Raw genomic sequence first — 26,611 nt, 5'->3', positions numbered from 1 at the left:
TGCAAAAACACATTTGAATTTGAAGCCACCTGGCTACACAGTGACACCATGTTTTTTGGGGTTTTGTTTCTTTTGATTTTTTTAAGGGCACACTCAAGAGAAACACTCTAAACCATCTTCTTCAAAATCCTCTTCAATGACCTTTTCCCTAAGGTTGTGGTCACATTTCCTTCTCTGATCCCCTTCTCTTGTCCCCCTCTGACACCCTTTCAGAATCCTTCCTGCAGAACAAAAGCCCCAGAGTAGACCAACACTCAAACACCTACCGCTCCTGAAGCACATCAAGAAAGAAGAGAAAGCAAGGCTCCATTCACACCAAGTTGCAGTAGTCTGCTGTAGTCTGAAAGGATGATAAGCCCACAGACTGAGACTTCCACCAGCAACTAATCGCAGCACTCACAGAAAGCAACTCTCCTTACCAGTTTTCTCTCTGGCCCTACTCCAAAACCACTGCCATATGGAACCAATATAACTGAATAGTGTATCATATTTATAATTAAAGTAATCCTGTGTGTGTTTCAAATTTAGAACTCACCACGTTTGATTAAAAGGCTAAGTGGAATTCCACATGAAAACATGATTTTAAAAAGTGCGTGTAATACCCACATTTGGAACTCTGAAATTCCGACTGAGAGTCACTTGATTATGAAAAGAATAATACTTATGTGGGTCCACTTAATTTCATAAACTGTTCAAAGTCCTTTATACATAGCATTTTAGTATTTTGCCAGAGGGCATAACTTATTCACTAAAGGAAAACCAGGGATGAGGGAGCCTTATGTAAATAAAGCAAATAAATCCATAAATCAGCCATAAATCCATATTCTTATACAGATGATGGCATTTAAAACCTAAGTCACTATGAGGTTATTACGGATGACATTTGTCCAGGATTGGTTCTTTAGTTTGACGTTTGGGTTACCTTTGGTGTAAAATAAGTATGCTTCAATAAATATTACTGTAGAAGAAGTGATATACCATAAATAACAAACTACTAGGACAGCAAAGGTAAAACCAAGATGTGCACTAGAAAAGCGATTCTAAATTTAAACTTCAGCAAGGAAAACCCTCACACCACTATTCACAAGTCTCGGTTCAAGCAATTTATTTTTGGCTAGACGAATCACAGCTGTCAACGCTTTTTTTTTCCCCACCCTACAATTACATAAATTATTCCGAAAAAAAATATAGACATCTTCAACTTGAAGAGAATTAACTTACAAATGCCGTGTGTCATTATGAATGGTTTTTTTTTTCCTTTAAAAAGTCACACGGAATGGGGGGTTAAAAATAAAAGGCAAACAAACAAACCCTGGAAGATGCAGCAGAGCCCCCTTGCTCCCGAAATAAAACTCCTGGTGGCTGTCACAGCAGTGCTACTCCCGACAGAAGTTTTCAGCTGTCACTTCTAACAGCTGAGCGCTTCCTAGGAGAGAAGCGACAGGCCGAGAAGAGAGGTGGTTGTGGGGAGTCTGAAGATTTAAGACTTGCAATCTTACACTCCAAAGGGAAACCCTTCCGCGCCTCACCTGCACTAAGGGGGACACCCAGCAAGATCAGCCCTCCCCACCCCCAGCACACGCTCACACCACCCGGGCCACACTCAAGCCCCACAGCTCCAGAAGCCGACCGCGCGCCTTTTCTCCTCTGCGCTCCTGAAACACATCGCTCCGGGCAGCGCTCAGCTAGGGATCAGGGCGAGACCTGCACCTGCGCGCCCCGCAGAGGCCTCACACCTAGGGCCAGGTCCGCCCGCCCGCTCCCCCGCTCGGCCGCGCGGCGCCTCAGCTCCTCCCGGAGACCGCTCGCGTCCCCCCGAGTCTCCGCGCCCTAGGACACACCAAGCTTCCTGGGCCCACGCCGCCACCTGGCCCTGTCACCTCGCCGCCACCCCCCTCCTTCCCCTGGGGACCCTGGGCCTCACCCCCCTCCTCCAGCTCATCCTCAGAGCCTGCATCCTCTGGCTGGTCCAGGTCTATGTCAAACACTCCTGCCATGTCCTCAGCTTCCCTGTGTCGGAAGTCAGGCGCTGGGTAAAAGCCGTCCCGCCTCCGTCGTCGCCTCATGGGCCCGGACCCGCCGCAGACTCCACTGCTGCTGCCGCCATCACCGGCTGCTTAAGCTCAATGCGTCTGCGCCTAGGCCCCAGACTGGCTCCTCAAGTTCAGCCCCGGAGCATGCGTACAAGGTCTTGTGAAGCCATACAGTGGGCAGCGGACATGCGTAGCATTATCTCCCGGGCCAGGTACTGGCAGGAACATGCGCAGAACACCAACCGAAGCCAAGCCAGGAAAGTAACAGCATGCGCGTTACTGTCTAAGGCGTTTGCCGGATGTGGAGCATGCGTACCATATCTGAAGTTGATAAATTGAAATTGAACACGCGTGGTTAGCCTTTCTAAATAGAAGAAGGGAAACGGGGGTTGAAAAAAGACTAACCCTCAGCAGAGCTCTTCGCATAAGGAGCAAGCGCATTTATTTGTGCTAGGTAATTTTTTTTAAAAAAACTATTGAAAGTGAGCATGCGCATAGTAAGAGGGTTGGTCTCCTGAAGTTTGAACCGAACTGAAACTGCCGGTCGCAGAGCTGTCAGTGAGTGTGGGGTTAACTGGGAGCTGATAGGGAAGAAAGGCAAAGAAAGACACTTGGCTTTGCTATTTGCTAATTTGGTGGCTTGGAAAAGTTACATAACCCTTCTGTAACTCAATTTCCTTAACCGTAAAATGAGAATAGTATTACCTACGATGCAGGCTTAGACGTTAAGTTGAAAGTCTGGTTCGCAAGGCTCTGCTCATTTCCGGGGCTATCGAGACTTGATGTGAAGCATTCATCAAAAATACTCTATTTTTTTAGTCCCTGTTATCGGAGAGGCTGAGGCAGAAGGATTATGTATTTGAAGTCAGCCCAGACTAATTAGTTTCAGGCCTGACTGGGCTACTTAGGGAGACCCTGTCTCAAAACAAACAGTTCTCTTTTGTTGTTTAAAAATAATAAAGCTTTACTTCCATACTGGTCTTTCTCTAAGTTCCAACTTTGTTTTTCCTTCTTTTCTTATGGAGACATTGTCTCACTAGGTAACTCTGGCTGTTGTAAAATTCACAGTGTAGATGCGAACTCACAGAGATCACTCTGCCTCTGCCTCCCAAGTGCTAGGATGAAAGACTTCCGCGCTATGCCTAGATCCAACTTGTTAGTTTGTTTGGTTTTTGGTTTTCTGAGACAAGATTTCTCTGTGTGGCCCTGGCTGTCCTGGAACTAACTGTGTCCTCAAACTCAGAGATCTGCCTACCTCTGTCTCTCAAGTGCTGGGATTAAAGGTGTAGCCACCACAACCGGCCTTACTGATTTTAATTGTGCTTACCAGGCCAGAAGATGGTTGGTGAAAGGAGAATAAATAAGTCATATTTTTGGAAGACAGAAAATTAATGTTATTGACTGTTCTATTGAGCTGGTGTCCATGTAGTGTGAAATGTATACAAAGAATTTCTTCATCACTATATTTCCTTTAGATAATTTATGTGTGTGAGTGTATATGCACATGTGTGTGTGAATGTGATCACTTATGCAAATGCACAGGAGATGAGGGCATCCAGTTATCACTTTGAGGCACAGTCTCTCTCGCTCTCGCTCTTGTTCTTGCTCTCTCTCTCTCAACTGGGGGCTGAGTTTTCTCAACCAAGCTGGAAGCCACCCACAGTGATCCTTCTAGACAGAAGGACTGGACTTGCATCTGTAACTACAGGCCTGCACAGGACACCTGGCTTGTTACCTGGGTGCTGGCAGCTAAACTCTGCTCCTCATGATTTCACAGCCCCCACCACCAATGCTTTTGTTGTGGTTTGTTTGTGTTCTTTTAAAAGCATACTTGGAAAAACAGTGAATGTGAATCATATTTTGGGAACTATTGAATTGTGTGTGAATAAATTTGGGGACAGTAAATACTAAATCCCCCAAGTTATAGAGTGAGGAAATTTCTTTAAATGACTAGATTCTTAGATAAAGACAGGAAAGACTGAGGAACATGGGGAGGAAAAGGATGCTTTATTCCAAAATTTAGTTGAGGTCTCACCATCTGAGAATCAGGATTCCAGCTCAGAGAACTGGGGAAGATGGCTCAGGGGCAAATCACTCGCTATGCAAGCATGAGAATCTGAGTATGAATTTCCAGAACCCATGTTAAACCAGATGTGTGCTAGCCAGATGGGTGGAGTAATCCCAGTACTCCAATGGAAAGATGGAGGGTGGGGACAGGAGACCCCATAGAATCATGGGCTAGTTAGCCTGATACACAGCTGCAAACAACAAAAGAGAGGCCCATCCTCAGACCTGGTAGAAAGCAAGGACTACACATATGTATATATGATTAATAAAATTTTCTGTGAAAGTTGACTATATAGGAACGTTTCTTTTCTATAGGGCTATTTCAAATAAGAACGTTAAAGTGGTAATGAGCCATGCTTATGGCCTAAGAGTATATGATTTCTTACCATATACTGTTTCCAGATGTAAACTTGCAGTTTTCTTTCTTGAACAAGGCCATGAGCTCCATTTACAGAGAAATATGTTGTAACTCCCTTGTTACAACCTTCGTGTCCTTTGGTTTTACTTGTCAGCCTGTTGACCTCACCAATACATTCTAGGAAACACTTAGTAATCACACACACACACACACACACACACACACACACACACACACGAGGGGAAGAAAAACAGATCTCTTGGAAAGTCTTTGAACAGTATAAAGTATAATGTCAAGACAGTAAAATCAGGCTGGAGAGGGCTCAGCAGTTAAGAGAACTTGCTGCTCTTGCAGAGATCCAGGTTCAGTTCCAGGCATCTACAAGGCAATTGTGACACCCTCTTCTGGCCCCCGAGGGCACTGATGCATGTAGTCGACAGACATACGTGCACATAACATAGGGATAAATTTCACAGCACTCAGGAGACAGAGGCAAGGTGATCTCTGAGTTTGAGGTCAGCCTGATCTATATAGTGGGTTCCAGGACAGCCAGGGCCACACAGTGAGGCCCTGTCTCAAAAACAAGGAAAAAAAAAAGATTAATTATGTACTTTTAAAAAGAAGGCAACAAAATCATATTAATATATGTGGTTATTGCTAAGACACTTGTGATTCTTTCTTGAGAAGTTCACACCCCACGCTGGGAACATAATATCTTAAGTGCCTTTCTTTCCATTAATAACCTGACTTAAAGCCGTGTTAAAAATCTCATGAAAATATCTGTGTTAACAAACCTCAATGCTGCTTCATACTGCCCTCCTGAAGTGCTTTTTGATGGCAAAGCTAAGACTGATAGTTCGCAGAGCATAGTGCTGCATGCCCTGAATCCCTGCATTCTAGACACAGAAACAGGCTGATCTCTGTGAGTTCTAGGCCAGCCAGAGAGACATCATGAGATCCTGTCTTAAAAACAAATACATACACATATATACATATATATGTAAATACATGTATATATATGCTTATCTGTACATATATACACACACACACACACACACACACACACACACACACACACACACACACACACACGCTCAGTCTTATAAGCTGGCCTGGAACTCATAGAACTCTACCTTCCCCTGCCTCCTGAGTGCTAGGACTAAGCCTGTGTGCCACCATACCCAGACAAAAAATTACTTTTTTGCTATTGTACATATATTTTTAATTTTCTGGAGCTGGAGAGATGGCTCAGTGGTTCAGAGCACTGACTACACTTCCAGAGGTCCTGAATTCAATTCCCAGCAACCACATGGTGGCTCACAGCCATCTGTAATGGGATCTGCTGCCCTCTTCTGGTGTGTCTGAAGACAGCTACAGTGTAGTCACATATATAAAATTTTCTAAAAATGTCATTTTATGTTGTATGAGAATACCTTCATGACTGTATGTACACAATATGCATGCAGTGCCTGGGAAGGCCATAAGCGGGTAACTGGATCCCCTGGAGCTGAAGTTTCAGGTGGCAGTGTAGGTGCTGAGACACATCCCGGGTCTTCTGCAAGAGGAGCAAGTGCTTTAACCACCGGGCTGTCCTACCACCGCTTACTGCTGGAGTATGAGTAGGTGGCACGTCGTTTGCCCTTGTGAGCAATGTGGTGGTTTCTTACACCTGTGTCTTTTTCCTTTACAGGTGACCCACCCCCTTGTGTTTTAGGCTAGGCCTCGTTTGTGGCTTGGCATGTCGATAGTGACAGTACAGCTGGGGCAATGTGGCAACCAGATTGGCTTCGAAGTGTTTGATACTTTATTTAGAGACTCACACTCCTCCCAGGGACTCTGTTCCAAGAGAGAAAACGAGGCATATCAAGCATCCTGCAAAGAAAGATTTTTCAGAGAGGAAGAAAATGGAGGTAGGTATGGTCAAGAGTCCTCCCTCACTGGACATCAGTATCTTCAACAAGTATTTAAACCCCATCCCTTCCACCTCAATAGGGAAGGCTTTGCTTGTCTCCCCCCTACCCTATGCTGGGGTTTGAAGGCCTCAGCAGGCTATGACACTACTCTACCTCCAACCCCTGAATTAAACAAACAAAAGGAAAACCAAAAAAACCGAATGTAGGGCTGGCAATACTGTTCAGTGACTTAGAAGTTTACACTCTGTGGTACCCACATAAAATATGTAATTTTACCCCCTCTCTAGTTCCAGTTGCCCGGGCTGTTCTTATTGACATGGAACCTAAAGTTATCAATCAAACACTATCAAAAGCTGCCCAGTCTGGCCGATGGAAATACGGTCAGCACACAAGCTTTTGTCAGAAACAAGGATCTGGGAACAACTGGGCATATGGGTAAGAACAACTCTGTAACCATACCTTTCATTCTCCTGATGTAACTCTGCTCTCCGAGGCTCACTGCCCCCATCTGCTAGCCTAGGCCTAGACCTGGAAGCTTCCATCCTCTTTACAATCTAATCTAGACCTAGAATGTTTTCAGCCTCTGAGACTTACTGCTGAATAAGCTCACTCTTTCTAGTTCTTTCTGAACTCTGACTGGTTCAACTCAGTTGTTCTGGTTCGAACTCCTCTCCAAATTGACTGATTCAGTCTGGCTTCTCGGCCTCTGACTGAATTGCTCTGCTTGGCCTCACTAACTTTGGCAATCTGTTCTAATCTTCTGGCTCCTTCTCATCCTCTGGTTCATTTGTCTTCATCTACATATAGCTTGTTCTCTCTCTGCAACCTGTCTCTCTATAACTGTCCCAGTAAGACTGCCCTCCACCCCACCCCACCCCACCACCCCACCCCACCCCCGGCACTGCCCCTCAAGTAGCTTACTTTCCTCTCCCTTCTTGTGAGAGTTAGGTGTATCCTGTCAGATCTTTCTCTGATTCATCACTTTGTCTGCCACTCAATTAGGCATCACTTTCAAACATGGTGCTTCCTTCTACAAACTAACTTTACCTTCGTTGTTTGAGATGAAAGATGGGCACTAAGGGCCTCTCTGTCCCGTCCTGAGGGATTAACAGTGCGCACTAAGGGCTCAGCCATATGATTTTTCAGTAAATAACACGATCTTGGGGTACACAGTATGATCAAATATCCCGTAACACTACCACTTGATTTTTAGTGAAGTCACAGCAATACAGTTAGGCACTCACACTATGATCACTGCACAGTGGATGCAGCAAGCTCAAAATCCTGGAAGCCTTATATTAAAACTTAGAATTTAGAGTCAGGTGCGGTGGTCCATGCCTTTCATTCCAGCACTCAGGAGACAGAGCAGGCAGATCTCTGTGAGCTCAGCCCAGCCTGGTCTTCATAGTAAGTTCCAGGCTATCTTTTTCATTGTTCTATTGCTGTGAAGAGGTACCATGACCAAAGCAACTCCTATAACATAAAGCATTTAACTGGGCTTGCTTACAGTTTCAAAGGTTTAGTCCATTATTCTCATGGAGGGGAGCGTTGAGACGTGCAAGCAGACATGGTGCTGGAGAAAGAGCTGAGAGTTCTACATCCGGATCCACAGGCAGCAGGAAGAGAGAGACACTGGGCCTCACTTGGGCTTTTAAAGTCAAAGCCACCCCCAGTGATGCACTTCCCTCCACAAGGTCACAACTACTGGGCTGGAGAGATGGCTTAGCGGTTAAGAGCACTGACTGCTCTTCCAGAGGTCCTGAGTTCAATTCCCAGCAACCACATGGTGGCTCACAACCACCTGTAATGGGATCTGATGCCCTCTTCTGGTGTGTCTGAAGACAGCTACAGTGTACTCACAAACATAAAATAAATAAATGCTTCTTTTTAAAAAAAAAGGTCACAACTACTTCCAATAAGGCCACACCTTCTAATCCTTCACAAGTGGTTCTACTTCCTGAACTAATTCAAATATATGGACCTCTGCGGTCCATTCTTATTCAGGCCACCACATAGGCCACCCAGGCTACCTAGTCAAATCTTGTCTCAAACCAAACCTAAAATAAAATTAAGAATCTGGAGCTGGGCAGTAGTAGCACATGCCTGTAATCCCAGCTCTTTGGAGGTAGAGGCAGATAGATCTCTGTGAGTTCAAGGACAGCCTGGTCTATAGAGTGAGCTCCAGGATAGCCAGGACATCTATGCAAAAAGACCCTGTCTTGACAAACCAAAGATAAATAAATTTAAAAAACAATTTGGGTTAGTGAGATGGTTCAGGGGGTAAAGGCATCCCCTCCAACTTGAAGAACTTAGTTCAGTTCCCAAAACCCACATAGTAGAAAGAGGGAACTGACTCCCCAAATTATTTTCTGACAGCCATGGCACATGCATGCCCTCCCGCAAAAATATGCAATTAAATAAATAAATAAAATTTATAATGTGTCAGGCCTGATGCAAGCCTGTATCCCAGCTACTCCGAAAGAAGATCTCTGATTCAGTGTCTGCCTGAGCTATAGAGCAAGTTCAAAGTCAGCCTGGGCATTTTAGCAAGCTCCTGTCTCAAAATCCAAAGTATATAAACTAGGGGCTGAGGGTCCCAGCAACAGAGCTCCTGCCCGGCAGTTCCCAAGTTTTGCTGAGCCATAGGATTTCAAGAAGGCAGCTAGGTAATCCTAGCACTTGGGAGGCTGAGGCAGGATGGTGAGTTCCTGGGCCACTCCCACAAAATATGAGGCCAGCGAGATGATTCAGCAGATAAAGGCAATTGCTTCAAAGCCCAAGGACCTGAGTTCATTCCCCAGGACTTGTCTTCTGGCCACGACACATGCACAATGGCCTACATTGACACACACACACCATACATGCGATGTAATAATAAAATAATAACAAATAAAATAATCCCATTGTGCTCAGTTAAAAGGAGCTTCCTAAATCCTGTAAATGTATTCTTCTAGCCATACTATTCACCTGTGTCTATTAAATGCTGTCATCAGGGTACCTCAGCTGTACAAGATACCTACCCGCTGCCTTAGCTTTGGAAAGGGCTGTCTCCTAAACGCCCTTCTTCTGTACCATCTCCCTCAGGGTAAACTGACGGGCGCTGTGTTTGTTCCCTTTGCCATGGCATAGTTACTCCGTGCATGGACCGAAGCATGAAGAATCTATAATGAACTTAATCCAAACAGAAGTGGAGAAATGTGACTCTTTGAGTGGATTTTTCATCATAATGAGCATGGCTGGGGGAACAGGATCAGGACTGGGAGCCTTTATTACACAGAATCTACAAGATCAGTACTCCAGTTCCTTGAAAATGAACCAGATTATATGGCCTTACGGAACTGGCGAGGTATGAACATGTTAATTAAAAGTTGCGTTTATTATATGAGTGTTTTGCTTGCCTGTATGTATGTGCACACATATGCTGTCTTAGTCAGGGTTTCTATTGTATGTGCACACATATGCTGTCTTAGTCAGGGATTCTATTCCTGCACAAACATCATGACCAAGAAGCACGTCGGGGAGGAAAGGGTTTATTCAGCTTACACTTCCACATTGCTGTTTCATCACCAAAGGAAGTCAGGACTGGAACTCAAGCAGGGCAGGAAGCAGGAGCTGATGCAGAGGCCATGGAGGGATGTTACTGGCTTGCTTCCCCTGGCTTGCTCAGCTTGCTCTCTTATAGAACCCAAGACCACCAGCCCAGGGACAGCACCACCCACAATGGTCTGGGTCCTCCCTCCTTGATCACTAGTTGAGAAAATGTTTTACAGCTGGATCTCATGGAGGCATTTCCTCAAGGGAGGCTTCTTTGTCTGTGATAACTCCAGCTTGTGTCAGATTGACACAAAACCACCCAATACACATGCCTAGTGCCCGAGTGAGCAAGAAGAGGGCAGATTTCTGACATTACAGTCATAAGGTTGTGGGCCATCATGTAAGTTCTGGGAACCAGACCCAGGCCTTCTGGAAGACAACAAATGTTCCTAACCACTGAGCGAGCATCTCTGCGGCCCCTGAACAAAAGTCTTATGTTGTATGTTCTTTGCTCTCTCTCTTCTATCAATTTAGCCAGAAATAGGAATCTGGCGTGGTCACATGCTATTTCTCCTTGATAAATACTCACTAGGGGAGTAATTAGATCACAGTATATGTTCTTTCTTTTAAATTTTTATTTATTTTTCTTTTTAAATTTTATTTATTTTATGTTCGTGTTTATGTATGTCTGAGTGTATGTCTATGCATTGTGTGGTGTCAGATTCCCCTGGGACTGGAGTTAGACAGCTGTGAGCTGTCACGTGGGTGCTGGAATCGAACCCTGGTCCTCTGGAAGAGAATCTAGTGCTTTAACCACTGAACTCTCTCTCTAGCCCCTCTAGTCTGTGTTTGTGAAGTAAATATGAACAAAGAGATCACACTCCTTGAGAATGCCGAGGTCCAGCTTCAGGACTGACTGTGATATTTACGTGAACAGTTGATTTAATTTTGGTTGCATTTCCCGCACGTGTGAAGTATCCTTTGTTTTTTAAATCTCTTGTTTCATTTTGGTTTTAGGTTTCTTGAGACAGTCTTATTATGCAGTCTGGGCTCGCCTCCACCTCAAGATCTGTCTGCCCACTTCGTGGCTGAGACGTCTTTAAAAACAAAACAAAACAAACAAAAAATTAAGCCTGTCATGGTGGCACATGTCTTTAAATGCAAAAAAAACAAAACAAAACAAAACAAAACAAAAAAAAAACAAAAAAACTAAAAAGATTCCCAAGTCATCCTGCCTGGCTTCAAGCCCTGGCTCTGTCACCCCCAGCTCCGTCACTGAGGTTATTTAGTTTCTCTATTCATTGCTTTTCCCTGGGTAAAATGGGAACAGAAATGCTCACCTCCATAAGGTGAAGAATGTAATACGGTGAAGGATGCAGTAAGGCGGATCCTGGTGGCACAGCCTTGAGTCCCAGCACTCTGGAGGCAAAGGCAGAGACAGGCAGGTTAATCTCTACACAGGAAGTTCTGGGCTGGCCAAGGCTAAACAGTCTAAATCTAAAAACAAAAAGTTACTGCTACTGCACTTCTTTCCTGAATCATTTCCTACATTTGGTTTTCCCATTAGGAAGATCAACAGGAAATTAGTATGCCTATAAATTTCTTCTCAATAAATAGAAATTAAGATCATTTGAAGACTAGCCACAATGCCATTGACCCTAATGCAAGGTCCCTCTGCAGTATTAGAAGGACCAACCCAGAAATGGGCTCCTGAGAGACACAAAGTCATTTTTTTTTCTTTTTTCTTTTTTTTGGAGCTGGGGACTGAACCCAGGGCCTTGTGCTTCCTAGGCAAGCGCTCTACCACTGAGCTAAATCCCCAACCCCACAAAGTCATTTTTTTTTTTTTCCGGAGCTGGGGACCGAACCCAGGGCCTTGCGCTTCCTAGGCAAGCGCTCTACCACTGAGCTAAATCCCCAACCCCACAAAGTCATTTTTTAATTCATTGATGTTATTTTTTTTCCTTCTTGTTTTGTTTTTTGTTTGTTTTTATTTTTGTTTTGTTTTGTTTTTGAGACTGGGTTTGTCTGTGTAACTCTGACTGTCCTGGAACTCACTCCATAGTACAGGCTATTCCCAAACTCACAGAGATCACCGGCCTCTGCCTCCCGAGTGCTGAGATTGAAGACGCGATCGCCACCACAGGGCTGGAATCTACAATCTTTACTACTCAGCCTCTCTTCCTGTCTTTGATCCTTTTTCTCTCCAGGTTATTGTTCAGAACTACAACTCCATCTTGACTCTCTCTCACTTGTACCGGTCTTCAGATGCCCTTCTCATTCATGAGAATGACGTTGTCCATAAGATCTGCGCCAAGCGGATGAACATCAAGCAGATCTCCTTCCGAGATTTAAATCGAGTTCTTGCCCACCAGCTGGGGAGCGTGTTCCAGCCTACGCACTCTGAGGACAGCTCGTTTCACTACTGCAGAAATCCACTCGGTACCTGACCCCTCTGTTATTTGTAGAAAAACCATATGTAGCCCCAAAGTTATTTCTCATTGTCTCCTCCCCTCTGCCTGAAGATTCATCCAAGAAATATAACCCAAACCCTGCCTTCATTCCTGAACTGTCTTACCTAAAGGCTCAAGAAGTTACGACATTTCTCAGAAGCATATATGTGGGGATGTAAATGCTCCTCGCTGACTACGCCACTCATGGAGCCAATGTTCTCCTAGGACCTAAATCAGTGCACAGCAAATGGCAAGCACTTGATAGAACATTCACTGGGTAGAAAGTGCATGTGTTTTGTACTGTTGGGGACAGAGGCTGGGGTCTTACACACTCTAAGCAGTGATAACCACTGAACCACAACCAAAGATAAAAGGTAGAAAGAGCGGAGTCCACAGAAATGATGGGGCGAGGCTGGAAAGATGGCTTCGTGGTTAAGAGCACTTGTTCTTGCAGAATAAGTTCCTTGTTCCTGGCTCTTCTAGTAATTAACAAGCAACTCCAGGTCATGGAGATCTGACTCCCTCCTCTGACCTCGGGGTACCAGGCATGCACATGGTGCACTTACATACATGCAGGCAGAACATCCATGCACATAAAGTAAGTCTTTGAAGAGGAGGAGGAGTTGGAGGAAAGAGAGGAGGTGGTAGAGGTGGTGGGTGGTGGTGTGGGCTTCTAATTAGACTGGAGTGTTTAAGGATTGAGAACTCAGGAGAATGTTTGCTGTCGGTCATGTGACCTGCTGCCACTCTCGACAGAGAATTCTCTGACCTATACTGTCATTTTGCTTTGGATAAAGTTTCCTTGCTGCTCTTCAGTAATGGAAAGAGAGGGAAGATGGGGATAGCCACAAGAACACGAAAAAGAGAAGAAAAGACAGAAAACTCAGAGACTCCAGGCTGCCTTGTGGTATTGTGTCTTATAGTTGTGCTCTGATAGGAAAGGTGAGGAGTAGGGTGGTCCAAGATTCCTAGAAACAGGAAGACAGACAGTCTTCGAAGGAAGAAATCAGTAGAGAAGGGTCTCAGTTAGGTCCTCGAATTGCTAGGTAGAATCAGAGCAAGAGGATGGCAGATCAGCCTAGGACATGATTTAATAGCGAGCGTGACTGAGCACCTAAGCCCCTGAGGTGGAGATGACCCCAGAGGCATGAATTACAGGTTGCTACAACCTGTCCTCGATTCTGGCTTTTTACATATTTATCTTAGTCTGGGGCTTGCTCTGTTGCCTAGGTTGGTCTTGAACTCCTAGGCTAACAAGATCCTCTTGTTCTCTACCTCAGTTTCTGGAATTGTGGGACCAGGCCTGCCTCATGCCACAAATGTTTGTCTGGTGGCTCTCTACTGTAGACCTATGTTTCTGTCTACAAACGGTTTAGTTGTCATTTAGCAAGATAAGTAGAAGATCTGGAACACTTACTAAGGGTCATTTAGTGACTAAAGAATTAAAGAAAGGGCAAGGCCCTGGGTTCGGTCCTCAGCTCCGGAAAAAAAAAAAGAAAAAAAAAAAAGAATTAAAGAAAGGTATCTTAATTATCTTTTGTAATTGGTTTTCCTGGAGTTTGGTAAATTAGTCACCCATATTTCTACCGATAATTCCTTTGGCAAAATGTATGGTTTTATTTTGTTTTTTGTCTGTTTTTCTCCCCTCCTCCCTTCTATCTTCTTCTTCTGAGACAGGGTCTCATTATGGTAGCTCTGGCTGTCCTGGAACTCGTTCTGGACAAGGCTGGCCTTGAACTCACAGAAATCTGCCTGCCTCTGCATCCCAAGTGCTGTGATTAAAGGTGTGCACTACTGTGCCTGGACATCTGTTTCTTTTTTGAGACAGGGCCTTACTATGTAATCCCTTGAGTTGACCTGGAACCTGTGGGCAGTCTCTTCTTGCCTCTGACTGCTCAAGCGTGAGACACCATGCCCATCATAAGTATGCTCTCTCAGCCAAGCTAAAACAAAGCGAAGATCTAGGCTTGATGGTGCATGCTTTAATTCCAGCATTCTGAAAGCACAGGTAGATGGATCTCTGTGAGTTCAAGAACAGCTTGGTGTACAAAAGGAATTCCAGGTTAGCCAGAGCTACACAGTAAGGCCCTGTGTTAAAAATCATAAATACAAAATGAATGAAATAAAGCAAAAATGTAGTCTGTAGTGCACACTGTGTCTAAAGAATCACTATTTTAATGTTTTAAGCAATTCTAGTATGGAGAAAACACGTTTGACTCTAAACTTTACTAAGTCACAGTTGTTTAAAAGTCAATGGCACCATTGTGGGTGAGGTCAATTGAGTTCACATTGCATTATTTTTTTTCCTTACAGGAGACTTAATGGAGCATTTAGTTCCTCACCCTGAATTTAAGATGCTGGGCGTCCGTAACATTCCTCAGATGTCTGCGGAGTCTCTGGCGTACAGCACGTTTACCTGGGCTGGCCTCCTCAAGCATTTAAGACAGATGCTTATTTCCAGGGCAAAAATGGAAGAAGGTAAAGGGATATTTTAAAAATAGACAACCCACATACCAGAGAAGCGCCTGTCCTGGAGCCCTGGGTATAAACCGGTTCAGGCTGGTTGAAATAAAGGCCTTTTCTTCTGGCCCAGGAGCCTCCTACAGAAACTCCCCGGGATATTGCTAAGGGCTTCTGGATGGCTTTACAGTTTCATCTGGAAAGGACATTGTACACAAGCGCCATGTTATTGCAAATCTTTATTTAATTTTTCAACGTAAAGTATGAATGTAGTTTTTAAAAAATCAAGTATTTAGCTTACCTAACCTATGTAAGGCCCTATGTTGAGCCCTAAGCCCCCAAAAAACCAAGGGTGGGAGTGCATGCATGTCTGTGACCCCAACATTGCATTTATAGAAGCAGGAAGACCAGCAACAGAGCCTGACCAGGTACATGGCAAGTTTCAGGTCAGCCTAGGGTACGTTAGACCCTGCCTCAGAAAAAAATAAACCATGCACCAGTGAGATGACTCCATGGGTAAAGGTGCTGTGTCCAAGCCGATGGCCTGAGTTTGATCCCTCAGACCCACAAGGTGGAAGGAAAGCCAACTCCTGTACACTGTCCCCTACTTCCACACATGTACTGTAGTACACAGGAGAACATGTCTGTATACATGGACACACACACCACACGCAAATAATTAAACCAATTTTCTTTTCAAGAGAGGGTTTCTCTGTGTAGCCCTGGCTGTCCTAGAACTCACTGTGTAGACCAGGCTGGCCTCAAACTCACAGAGATCCCCCTGCCTCTGCCTCCTGAGTGCTGGGAATAAAGGCACAAGCCACCACTGACTTGTCAATTTTTTATAAATCAAATAATCAGGTAGTTAAAATTCACTTGGGCTGGAGAGATGGCTCGGTGGTTAAGAGCACTGACTGCTCTTCCCGAGGTCCTGATTTCAATTCCCAGCAACCACATGGTGGCTCACAACCATCTGTAATGGGATCTGATACCCTCTTCTGGTGAATCTGCAGACAGCTACAGTGTAGTCATGTATACAAAAATAAATAAATATTAAAAAATGAATTTTAAAAAATCACTTAAGGACTAGGTCTGTAGCCCAGTGGTAGTGTACACGGTTTTGAAAATGTTTTCTTTATTTTCTGTGTATGGGTGTTTTGCCCACATGTATGTCTGTGTACTACATGCATGCTTGGTACTGTGGAGACCAAGCGTTTGTCTTGGGACCAGAGTTACAGACAGTTGTTAGTCACCATATGGATGCTGGGAACAGACCCTGGGCCTGTGGAAGAGCAGCCAGTGAGCCACCTCTCCAGCCTCCAGCAGCCTCTGCATGTGAGAGGCCCTGGATTTGATCCCTGGCATCACACTGAGGGCACATTGTAAGTCAGCAGTGTAGTGGGCAGAGCAGTTGTGTGGCACATGTTAGTACAGAGAACACGGCAGTGCCGGCCCTCACTCCCTGTCATTCAGGTACAACCACCACCTTCCACGTCTTCAGTTGTTCCTTCTGAAATGTATTTCCTTCTGAATGTTTGGCTCAGATTTTTATTCTATTCCCAGCTTTAACTATTACCAGTTTCCTTCCTCCTTTTCCTCACCTTTTTTTTTAGTTTTATTTTTTAAAATATTTCTGCATGTGTATGTATGTGTGGTGTGCATATGTGTATGTATTCACATAGGCGGGGGAGGATATGTGTGCACGTGTGTCCCGTGCATGCAGTCGCCAGTTCATGTGGTTGACATCGGGTATCCTCCGCAGTCTTTCTCCACTTTATTTATTGAGGGAGGATCTCATGCTGAACCCAGAACTCAGTTCTGCTATAGTAGCCAGCTTGCCCGGGGACCTCTTGTCTCTGTCTCCCCAGTGCTGGCATCCTGGAAGCCCACCATACTTACCTAGCTTTTATATGAGTGCTGGGATCTGTATTCTGGTTCTTACACTTGAGATGTGGTCTCATGTAATACAGCCTCAAACTTGTTATGTCTGGTCTCGAATTCCTGCTCCCCCTTAGGATTACAAGGCTGTAAGTGAGCACCACAGCCAGGTGGCGGTGGCACTCTCCTTTAATCTCAGCACTTGGAAGGCAGAGACAGGAGGGTCTCTGAGTTTGAGGCCATAGAGCGAGTTCCAGGGCAGTCCCAAACTTCCCTGCCTTTGTAGCGTGTCCACCATGTTGATGAGAATGCTTACAAGAGGAACAGAGAGGAGTCTCAAGGCTTTCAGGTGGAAGAAGGTGGCACCTTCTCATGAGGGCTTGGGCTGTAGGTTGGGGTGGACCATTTACAAAGCAGCCACAAGTCCTTGGGTTCAAATCACTGTCCCAGAACTGGTCTTCTCAGAGCCAGGAGTAGGTAAAGCATCCACACAATGACCCAGTTTCCCACAAAGCTCCCTGCCCAGCGGGGCCTGCAGTCACTGGGGCTGGCCTTGCTGGTTTAGCTTTTTCAGAGCAGAAATCTCCCTGTTCCCTCTGCTGTTAGAAAAGTCTATCTTGCTCTCAGGATTTGCCAATGGGTGAGCAGAGTTTCCACTGTTCTGTGTGCTCAGGAGTTTTACTGATGCTATCTTCATGTTTGCTGCTGGCTTTCCTGTGTTAGGACAGTACACTGGTGTGTGTGTGGCTCTTTGCCTTTAACTAGAAATCACTGGATGTTCTCTAGTAGTAGGTATGATAGGAAAAATAAAATAACGGTCGGCTCCTTCCCTCTGCCGGATGGATGGCAGTGCCAGAGTAGAGTCTACATCTTTTTTTAAGAAAAAAATCTACTTATTTATTTTATGTATATGAGTGCACTGTCACTGTCTTCAGACACACCAGAAGAGGGCATCAGATCCCATTACAGATGGTTGTGAGTCACCATGTGGTTGCTGGGAATTGAACTCAGGACCTCTGGAAAAAGCAGTCAGTACTTTTTTTTTTTTTTTTTTTTTTTTCGGAGATGGGGACCGAACTCAGGGCCTTGCATTTGCTAGGCAAATGCTCTACCACTGAGCTAAATCCCCAACCCCGCAGTCAGTACTCTTAACTGCTGAGCCTTCTTTCCATCCCCTGAAACTCTACATCTTAAAATAATGCTTTCCATTTTTTTTGGGAGGGGAGCAGCCCTTGTTTTTCTAGCAATACCTGCTAATAGCTCATGGAGCAAGGTGTTCTGCACGGAGGCACTCTGCACTGAGCTCTGTCAGGTCAATAAAGAGCAGTTTGTTCAGTCACTTTCCCATACAGAACTAACTGTAGGATATCGATGGTCTTTTTTATAGTTAGTTATAGAATTTAAGCAATTTTTGTAGTACAGGGATTGAATTTTTTTTTTTAGTTTCACATATATTAGGCTAGTGCACTACCACTGAGCCATGTAGTCAGCCCTGAATGTTTTTAGTTTTTGAATATATGATAAGGATATGGGTAAACACATTTATGGTGAAGGATCTAGTTTTATATTAGTTCGTATGTTATCAGATTGCTCTGTGTGAAGATTGGCCCCATTTTTGTCACCTTCATCATGTATCCCACATATCCCAGCAACAGAACCATGGGGAATGAATGATTGAAGCAAGAGCGTAAAATCACCAGATTGATAGCACTCACCTCGAATCCCAGCACTCAGGAGGGGGAGGCAGGCAGATCTCTGAGTTCAAGGCCAGTCTGGTCTACATAGCAAGTTCCGGGATAGCCATGGCTACTGAATAGATAGACCCCAGGGAGAAGGAGAGATCGAAAGAGAGAGAGGCAGGCAGAGCCCAGGACAGACATGGAGGTTACAATGTCATTGAATACTTCAAAGCCGAGCGTGTTCCTGCATGACTGTAATCCCAGCACTTTGAGGCAGGGGGATTGTGAAATTGAGGTGACCCTAGGACTACATAGCAAGACCCCCTTAGGAAAAAAGAGAAAAGAAAAAAAGAGAGGGAGGGAGGGAGGGAGGGAGAGAGGGAGAGAGGGAGGGAGGGAGGGAAGAAGGAAGAAAAGAAAGAAGAAAGGAAGAAAGAAAGAAAGAAAGAAAAGAAAGAAAGAAAGAAGAAAGAAAGAAGAAAGAAAGAAAGAAAGAAAGAAAGGAAGGAAGGAAGGAAGGAAGGAAAGAGGGAGGGAGGGAGGGGAGGAAGGAAGAAAAGAAAGAAAGAAAGAAGAAAGGAAGAAAGAAAGAAAGAAAGAAAGAAAGAAAGAAAGAAAGAAAGAAAGAAAAAGGGAGGGCTGAAGAGATGGCTCAGCGGTTAAGAGCACTGACTGCTCTTCCAGAGGTCATGAGTTCAATTCCCAGCAACCACATGGTGGCTCACAACCATCTGTAAAGAGATCCGATGCCCTCTTCTGGTGTGTCTGAGGACAGCTACAGTGTACTTATATATAATAAATGAATAAATCTTGAAAGAAAGAAAGAAAGAAAGGAAGGAAGGAAGGAAGAAAGAAAGAAAGAAAGAAAGAAAGAAAGAAAGAAAGAAAGAAAGAAAGAAAGAAAGAAAGAAAACAACGAACAAGTAGACTTGGTGGCCAGCTCCTGACCTCTACAACCCTGGCACTTCAGAGACCAAAGCAAAAGTCTCAGGCCAGTCTGCTACATTTTGAGTTCCAGGCTATAGAGCAAAAAACAAACAAACAAACAAAAACCCCAAAAGCAGGGGTTGGGGATTTAGCTCAGGGGTAGAGCGCTTGCCTAGAAAGCGCAAGGCCCTGGGTTCGGTCCCCAGCTCTGAAAAAAAGAAAAAAGAAAAAGAAAAAAAAAACAAACAAACAAAAAACCCAAAAGCAAAAAAACTAAAACAAACAAACAAAAAAAACCTGACTCAAAAAATAAAGTAGGCAAACAGACTGTCTCAGTACAGCTGGGTTGTCCAAGGGCCCTGAAGCCCTGACCACTGATTCTCCTGCATTTACTTGACAAGTGCTGGGACATAGGCGTATGCTTCCACATCCGACCAGAAACGTCTATACCCTTCTCGTGTTGTTCAGTGCCCTTTCTAAGCTCTCTTACTTTTCCTCTGTGCTAGGTATCGACTGGCAGGTGCGGCCTCCTCTGTCCGGCCTTCCACCTATTGGCAAGGCGTTTGCCCACAAGGAACCTCACTTTAACACTTCTCTCGCTAACTTGGTCATCCTCCGAGGGAGAGAAGTGCACAGTGCCGACGTGGGTAAGCATAAGTTCAGGGGAAAATTGAGGCATATATTTTGGAGCGTGTGCGTGTTCTAAAAACACCTGGGACTGCCGAGGTGGTGAGTGGGGAGAAGCACTTATTTCACGCCTGACAAACCTGAGTTTGGTCCTGGAAGCCATGCACAGGTGGGCGGAGGGACTGACTGCACAGAGCTAGCCAAGCTCCACACACAGCACAGATTCAGTAGCTTTTAGCTGAAAAAACCACTCTAATCCAGATCGGGGGACAGAGGCAGGAGGATCTCTGTGAGTTTGAAGACAGTCTGGTCTACAGAGTGAGTGCCAGGACAGCCAGGACTACACAGGGAAACCCTGTCTGGAAAAACCCCAAAAACCTAACCAAACCAAACCAAACAAAAACAAAACAAAACAAAACAAAAATCTAAACAAGCAAAAACAAAACAAAAAACCCCACATACATCCACCCCAAAAACAACACAAAGTAAACACAAGTCCAAACCCACTGAGCCATCTCTCCAGCCAAGCCAGTGTTCTTAACTTTGGAATTCAGTAGTTCATGAGCATGTGCATGCATGTGTGCATGTGTGTGCCATAGAGGCCTGAGGCCAGTGTGTATCCTTCCCCAGGCATCGCCTACCCTGGGATCTTGTTTCTTTGCTGTTTTAGACAGAGTCTGTCATGTATCACCAAACTTGCTATGTAGCAGTGGCTGGCTTTGAACTCCCGATCTTCCTGCCTCAACTTTTCAAGGGCTAGGGTTACAGGTGTGTGCCACCATCCCTGACTCATCTCATTTTGAGGCAGAGTCTCTTACTAACCTGGTACTGCTGAGGGACTTAGGTTTGGCTGCCAGTAAGCCCCAGTCTACACTCCTCAGTGCCCACGCCAGCTCTTGACTTGGGCTCTGGGGATGAGGTGAGATCAGACTGAGCCACATCCTCCCCTTAGGGAGAGAAGCTTAGTACATCTATCTGTGTGTGTGTGTGTGTGTGTGTGTGTGTGTGTGTGTGTGTGTGTGTGTGTGTGTGTGTATGTGTGGTGTGTGTGTGTGTGTGTGTTTGGTGTGTGTGAGTGTGTGTGTGTGTGGTGTGGTGTGTGAGTGGGTGGTGTGTGGTGTGTTTTTTGTGTGTGTGTGTGTGTGTGTGGTGTGTGGGTGTGTGTGTGTGTGTGTATGGTGTGTGTGTGTGTGTATGTGTGTGTGTGTGTGTGTGTGTCTGTGTCTGTGTGTGTATGGTGTGTGTGTGTATGGTGTGTGTGTGTATATGTGTATGGTGTGTGTGTGTGTGTGTGTGTGTGTGTGTGTGGTGTGTGTATGTATATGTGTGTGTGTGTGTGTGTGTGTATGTGTTTGGGGGTGTGTGTGTATATGTGTGTGTATGGTGTGTGTGTGGGGGGGGGTGGGGGGGGTATGTGTGTGTATGGTGTGTGTGTGTGTGTGTGTATGTGTGTGGTACATGTACATGAAGATATGGGTGCTATACATTTACATGCAGAGAACAGAGGAGGACGTGGGGTGTCTTCATCTGTTGCTGCTCCCTGCTTTGTTCCTTTGAGGCAGGGGCTCTCACTGAAGCTTGCCCTGCCGGCTATGCAGGCTGATTGGAAAGCTCCTGGGGTTTGCTCATCCCTGCCCACTTGCTTACACACCAAGTGCTCTTACCCACTGAGCCATCTCAGCCTCTGGATGTGTTCAGTTTCAGTGGCTTCCAAAGTCCGATTTCAAAGCTTTGCCTAGGGACCTGAATGAACCCATACTGGGTTACGGCTGACAAGGTGACATGAGGCAGGCCAGAAGAGGGGAATCCGGGGCCTTGGGAAGGCAAAGGGGCTCTCACCACCCAAACGCAGACTGCAGCACAAGGGTTTGTAGTGAAGGCAGTCAGCGCAGACACAGTGTTTCATGTAGAAGTGTCTTCAAGCAAGGATGTAACGTATTGACCCAGGCTTGAGCCTGAACGTGGGACTCTGGGCTTGGCCTCTTTCCTCTTGCAGACATTTTCTGGGAATCTCACAAACTAACACCTTGTTCCCAGTGAAGACAGCCTAGCCTCCTTCATCCCTGGGGTCTGCAGTTTACCTCCTCATTGCAGTCCTGTCTGGGACCCTTCAGGAGCATCCTATGACCTCATTAAAATCCCCTAGCAACTCCTTGAAGACCGTAAGTTCAAAAATCACCATAGTGCTGTACAGGACAATGGGGTCCAACTCCACTATGACTCTACACTTGTGGGGCAGGAGGTGAGGGTGGGGAGGGCTTTACTCTGCTCCTGAGGACTGCCTCTGAATCTCTGTCCTTAAGTTCCATATAAAAACGTTGTTCAATGAAGCCCGGCTCTGCCTCCTGCTGGCTCATTCTGAAATTGTTTTCTCCCAGAAAACCAGGGAGTCACCTCAGTCTGAGCCTCTGACAAAATGCTACGCCAGGGAGTTGAGGCGTCGCTGACTGCACTCAGGTTTATCATCTTGTTCTTGATTCCCGATGTCAGGTTCACATCTGAGAAAGCGATAAGGGAGGTCGGAGACCTTAGGCCTCAAGCACGCCTCACTGCTACTTTAGCGTTTGTATTTGAATTGGCTTTTTGCAGGCAATCTTTGCAGCATTTTTTTTAAAGGCAAGGTTTCTGTATAACCCTGGCTGTCACTCTGCAAAGCAGGCTGTCCTGGAACTAAGAGATCCCCCTACCTCTGCCTTGAGTGCTGGGATCAAAGGTGTGAGCACCATGCCCAGCAGCAAGTTATTATTTTATGTTTCTTTGCATGGATTTTGTATTACATGCATGCCTGGTGCCCTCAGATGCCTGAAGAGGATGTCAGATCCCCTGGGACTGGAGTTATAGACAGTTCTGAATGCCTCTGTGGGTGCAGGGAATTGAAACCTGGGTCCTCTGGAAGGGCAGTCTGTGCTCTTAAATCCTTAAGCACTGGGTCATCTTGCCAGACCCGCCTCTTTATATATATTATATATATATATTTATTTTATTTAAGTACACTGTTGCTCTCTTCAGACACACCACAAGAGGGCATCAGATCCCATTACAAATGGCTGTGAGCCACCATGTAGTTGCTGGGAATTGAACTCAGGACCTCTGGAAGAGCAGTCTGTGCAGAGCAGTCTGTGCTCTTACCTGCTGAGCTATCTTTCCAGTCTGCCTTCTCTCTCTTTAATTCCCACTTCCTATCCTTCCACAGAATTGCTAGCTGTTTTCCCTTTTCGTTCTTAAATGCGTGTGTGAGTACTTGTCGTGGCTTGTTGCCACAGTGCATGTACACAGGACACATGTAGAGATCAGAGGACAACTTACAGGAGAGTCAGTTCTCTCCTTCCATCATGTGGGACACAGGAATTGAGCTCATGTCATCAGGCTTGGCAGCATGCACATGGACTCACTAAGCCATCTTGCCAGCCCTCGTTACAACGTTTTCACGCGTGTGTAGAAAGGACTTTGCTCATATGTATGGTGTTTTCACTCTAGAGGGTTTTAGAGACCCAGCTCTCTACACTTCGTGGTTGGAGCCTGCTGATGCTTTCAGTGTCTGGAAAACCCCGCGACCCTTTGACAAGTATGAGAAATCTGCAGCCCTGGTCAGCAATAGCCAGCTCCTAGTGAAGCCGTTGGACATGGTTGTGGGCAAGGCGTGGAATATGTTCTCATCCAAGTGAGTAAGACTAGGTCTCTGAACTTCCCCACCATAACCGGATAAAGCATGAGGTGTGTGTGGGGCCGCCTCCATGCGGCCGTGGAGCCTTCGACATGACTTAAAGGCCTCCGTTCCTCACCCGTGCAGCAAGGATCCAGTGAGGTAGCCATGCAGACCACCTAGTACACGCTCGGCTGGTACTCAGCAACTACCCTGTGTCTGTTTTATTGTCTTTCCTTTTGTTTTATTTTATGTGCATGGGTTTTTCCCCTGCTTGTATCATAGGAATTGCCAGAGCTCTTAGTTCAAAGGACTCCCTGGGACTAGAGCTACAGATGGTTTGGAGTCTCTGTGTAGATGCTGGGAATAGAACCTGGTCCTCTGAACAGTTTCTAAGCAAAATTCAAGTTTTCATAGTAAGGTGGTTTTCCAAAGAAGATCTTTGGGATCAGGCTGTTGCTTGGGAGTAGAGCACTTGGTCAGCGTTTGTGATGGTCCTGGGGCATGGAGGAGACTCTAGTCCTCTTCAGTAGTAGCACCGAAGACTCAGGCAGTTATGCGTTGTCAAAATAAAATTCCCCAGATGACCGAACAGGGCTAGGGTTCCCCAGTCTGTCTCCTCTTCACCCGGATCCCAAGTCCTCACTTGGTCCAAGCTCCCCTGACTCTTACTGTGATGTAATTTATTTTGTGTCTGCCCTTGCTCTTCTTCTGGGAGCTGGGGGGTGGTGGGGGAGCTGGCTTCGTTTCTAACTTCAAACCTTAAGCGAAACTTCTGAGCTCTTTTCAGAGTCAATCTGGAGGTAGTCACCTCCTGTGGTGTACTGAGCCTGCCAGCCAGTACTACAGAGTCCAACATGCTGCTTTCCTGTGCCCTCTGGGACACTAAAAGCAGAGGCATCGCGGTGACAGCTCAAGTTCGCTAATGTTAGTTATTGACTCAGAGTAAACCAGCGACCCACACATAACAAGGACCCTAGGGGGCTTTGTGAGCTTTCAGAGCCGACAGGCCTGTTTACTGCTTAAGTTTCTCATCTGCCTGGAATATTGATCGACGTTTTCTACTCTCTCCCCAGAGCCTACATCCATCAGTACACCAAGTTCGGAATGGAGGAGGAAGACTTTTTGGACAGCTTTACATTGTTGGAACAAGTTGTCGCCAGCTATGGTAGTCTTTGACCCTAAGCCAAGAGGAAAAGCCCTTTATCGGATCTTTGAACTAAAACATTTTCAAAACTGAGCTGTGCTCAGTGGTGCTTGCCTGTGATCCCAGCACTCTGGAATTAGAAGCAGGAGGATCAGGCCAACCTGGACTACATGAGACCCTGTCTCAGACCAGATACGTAAATATAAATACTTGCTTTCAAATTCATTCTGTTAATAAAGTAGGATGCTGATTCCAGTTTATGTGCTCTGTCCACAGACACGGAGAAAACACTTCCAGTAGAGTGTGGCATATTTTCAGGGAAAACGTGGATTTGGTATTTTATTTGTAAGAGAAAAAAGCAATCCTTCTATAAGGAACCGTTTTGTTGAGATAGGACCCCAAACTGTTGGGCTCAAGATCCAGGGTAGACTCTGCACCTTGGAGTCCAGTTTAAAGGAACTCGGCAGACACTTGGCTGTAAGAATCCAAGGAGAGGGAAATTATCTGTCGCTCTCCACGTTTCTAACCTTCCATTTATAATGAAAAAGATTTACTTAGCATGATCTAAGCCCCCACGGTTCAGATGAAAGCAGCATAGACTTTTCAGTGTACATGTGCGCTTTTAAAAAGATTTGTTTTTATTTGTGTGTGGATGTATATACATGTGTGTGTATATACATGTGTGTGTGTGCATGTGAGCATGTATGAAGCTACCTATGGTGGCCAGAGGGTACGTTAGATGCTATGGAGATGCAGGTGAGTTCTGACCCTCTACAGTACACACGCTGAGCCATCTCCAGTGTGGTTTGTTTGATTGATTGTTTTCACTTTTCAGACAGGGCCTCTGTAGCCCAGGATAGCCTGGGACTCGCTATGCTACTCCAGCCTCAGCTTCAGCTTCTGACATGTTAAGCACTAAAGCGAACTTGGGTCTGAGAATTACAATTCTGTCAATATATTTGCCTTTTAAAATGATTGCTTTGGGGGCTGGAGAGATGGCTCAGCGGTTAAGAGCACCACCACCTGATCTTCCAGAGGTCCTGAGTTCAATCCCCAGCAACCACATAGTGGCTCACAACCATCTGTGTTGGTATCTGTTGCCCTTCTGGTGTGTCTGAAGAGAGCGGTAGTATGCTCACATATATTAACAAATAAATCGTTTTAAAAAAAAAAAATGATTGCTTTGAACCACAAGGGGGAGATGTTGTCAAATGCTACACTGTGACCATCGGTTCCAAAGACAGTGAGATACTCTTTATAGCCATTTAAAAAAGAACACTGGGCCAGGTGCAGCTGTGCCCTCACTCAGTGGCTGGGACAGGGGGATCTGTTCAGTTTGGAGTTCTGGTCAAAAGAAAAAACTGTAGATTGTGTGACAGATGGCTGTAATCCCAGTCCTTGGCACAGGAAGTTAAGGTGACCAGAAGCAATGAGCAGCCTTGAGCACACCAAGCTCCAGGTCAGATAGGGTGTGCACACCGAGAGACTTCTTCTCAAACACCAAAGCCGGCGTTGGAGACGCAGCTCACAGGTAAAGGCACTGGTGCCAAGCCTGGCATCTAAGACTCATCCCTGGACCTCCATGATCCAGGGAAAAGAGAAGCTGCTTCTCTGACCACACTTGTGCCATGGCGTACGAATACCCCACACATGTTAATGAAATACCTATTGTGAGGCAGGGCCTCACTGTGCAGTCCTGGATGGCCTCGGACTCTCTCTGTGGACCAGATTGACCTCAAACTCCGAGACTAACTGCCCCTGCCTCCTGAGTGTTGGGATTAAAGGCGTGGCTACCGTACCCAGATGGTTTTTCTTTTTCTTTTTTTTTTTTCTTTTAGTAAACAGGTAAATGTGATAATTGTTTGCCTTGAGGGGCTTTATTTATTTGTTTG

At 45.5% G+C, this 26,611-nt stretch overlaps 2 protein-coding genes across 6 annotated transcripts in view; one reads left to right on the top strand and one right to left on the bottom strand.

Annotated features, from left to right (window-relative positions):
• The window catches only part of Rps6kb1 (ribosomal protein S6 kinase B1), a 43,337-nt gene extending 41,187 nt beyond the window's left edge, over nt 1-2,150 (bottom strand). The window contains exon 1 of one of the 5 annotated variants that reach the window (XR_004389155.1): nt 1,920-2,150. Coding sequence is in view for 1 of the 5 variants with exons in the window: in XM_032914392.1 (XP_032770283.1) it covers nt 1,920-2,066 (147 nt within the window). In the remaining 4 variants the exon portion in view is untranslated. Of the gene's footprint in view, nt 1-1,311; nt 1,423-1,919 lie in introns of those variants that run through there. The other 4 variants (XR_004389156.1, XR_004389154.1, XM_032914392.1 and 1 more) reach the window with 4 other exon arrangements.
• A 158-nt stretch (nt 2,151-2,308) lies between these two features.
• On the top strand, nt 2,309-24,782 carry Tubd1 (tubulin delta 1). Its single transcript, XM_032913920.1, has 10 exons — nt 2,309-2,487; nt 6,149-6,368; nt 6,659-6,806; nt 9,501-9,717; nt 12,116-12,347; nt 13,639-13,728; nt 14,672-14,836; nt 19,809-19,949; nt 23,407-23,590; nt 24,649-24,782. The coding sequence occupies exons 2-10, from the start codon at nt 6,197-6,199 to the stop codon at nt 24,749-24,751; spliced, it is 1,452 nt and encodes a 483-aa protein (XP_032769811.1). The 5' UTR covers nt 2,309-2,487; nt 6,149-6,196; the 3' UTR covers nt 24,752-24,782.
• The last annotated feature ends 1,829 nt before the right edge of the window (nt 24,783-26,611 follow it).

This window comes from Rattus rattus, chromosome 9 (genome assembly GCF_011064425.1).
Source record: "Rattus rattus isolate New Zealand chromosome 9, Rrattus_CSIRO_v1, whole genome shotgun sequence".
Lineage (NCBI taxonomy): Eukaryota > Metazoa > Chordata > Mammalia > Rodentia > Muridae > Rattus > Rattus rattus.
Note: the sequence above shows the minus strand (reverse complement) of the source record. Positions and strands in the feature narration are given on the sequence as shown.

Bases quoted from the DNA above. Each gene is read 5' to 3' on its own strand.
- Tubd1 (XM_032913920.1), top strand. From the start codon at position 6,197: ATGTCGATAGTGACAGTACAGCTGGGGCAATGTGGCAACCAGATTGGC. The intron at 12,348-13,638 runs GTACCTGACCCC...TCTCTACCTCAG, and splicing joins CTACTGCAGAAATCCACTCG to TTTCTGGAATTGTGGGACCA. The intron at 23,591-24,648 runs GTGAGTAAGACT...CTCTCTCCCCAG, and splicing joins TGGAATATGTTCTCATCCAA to AGCCTACATCCATCAGTACA.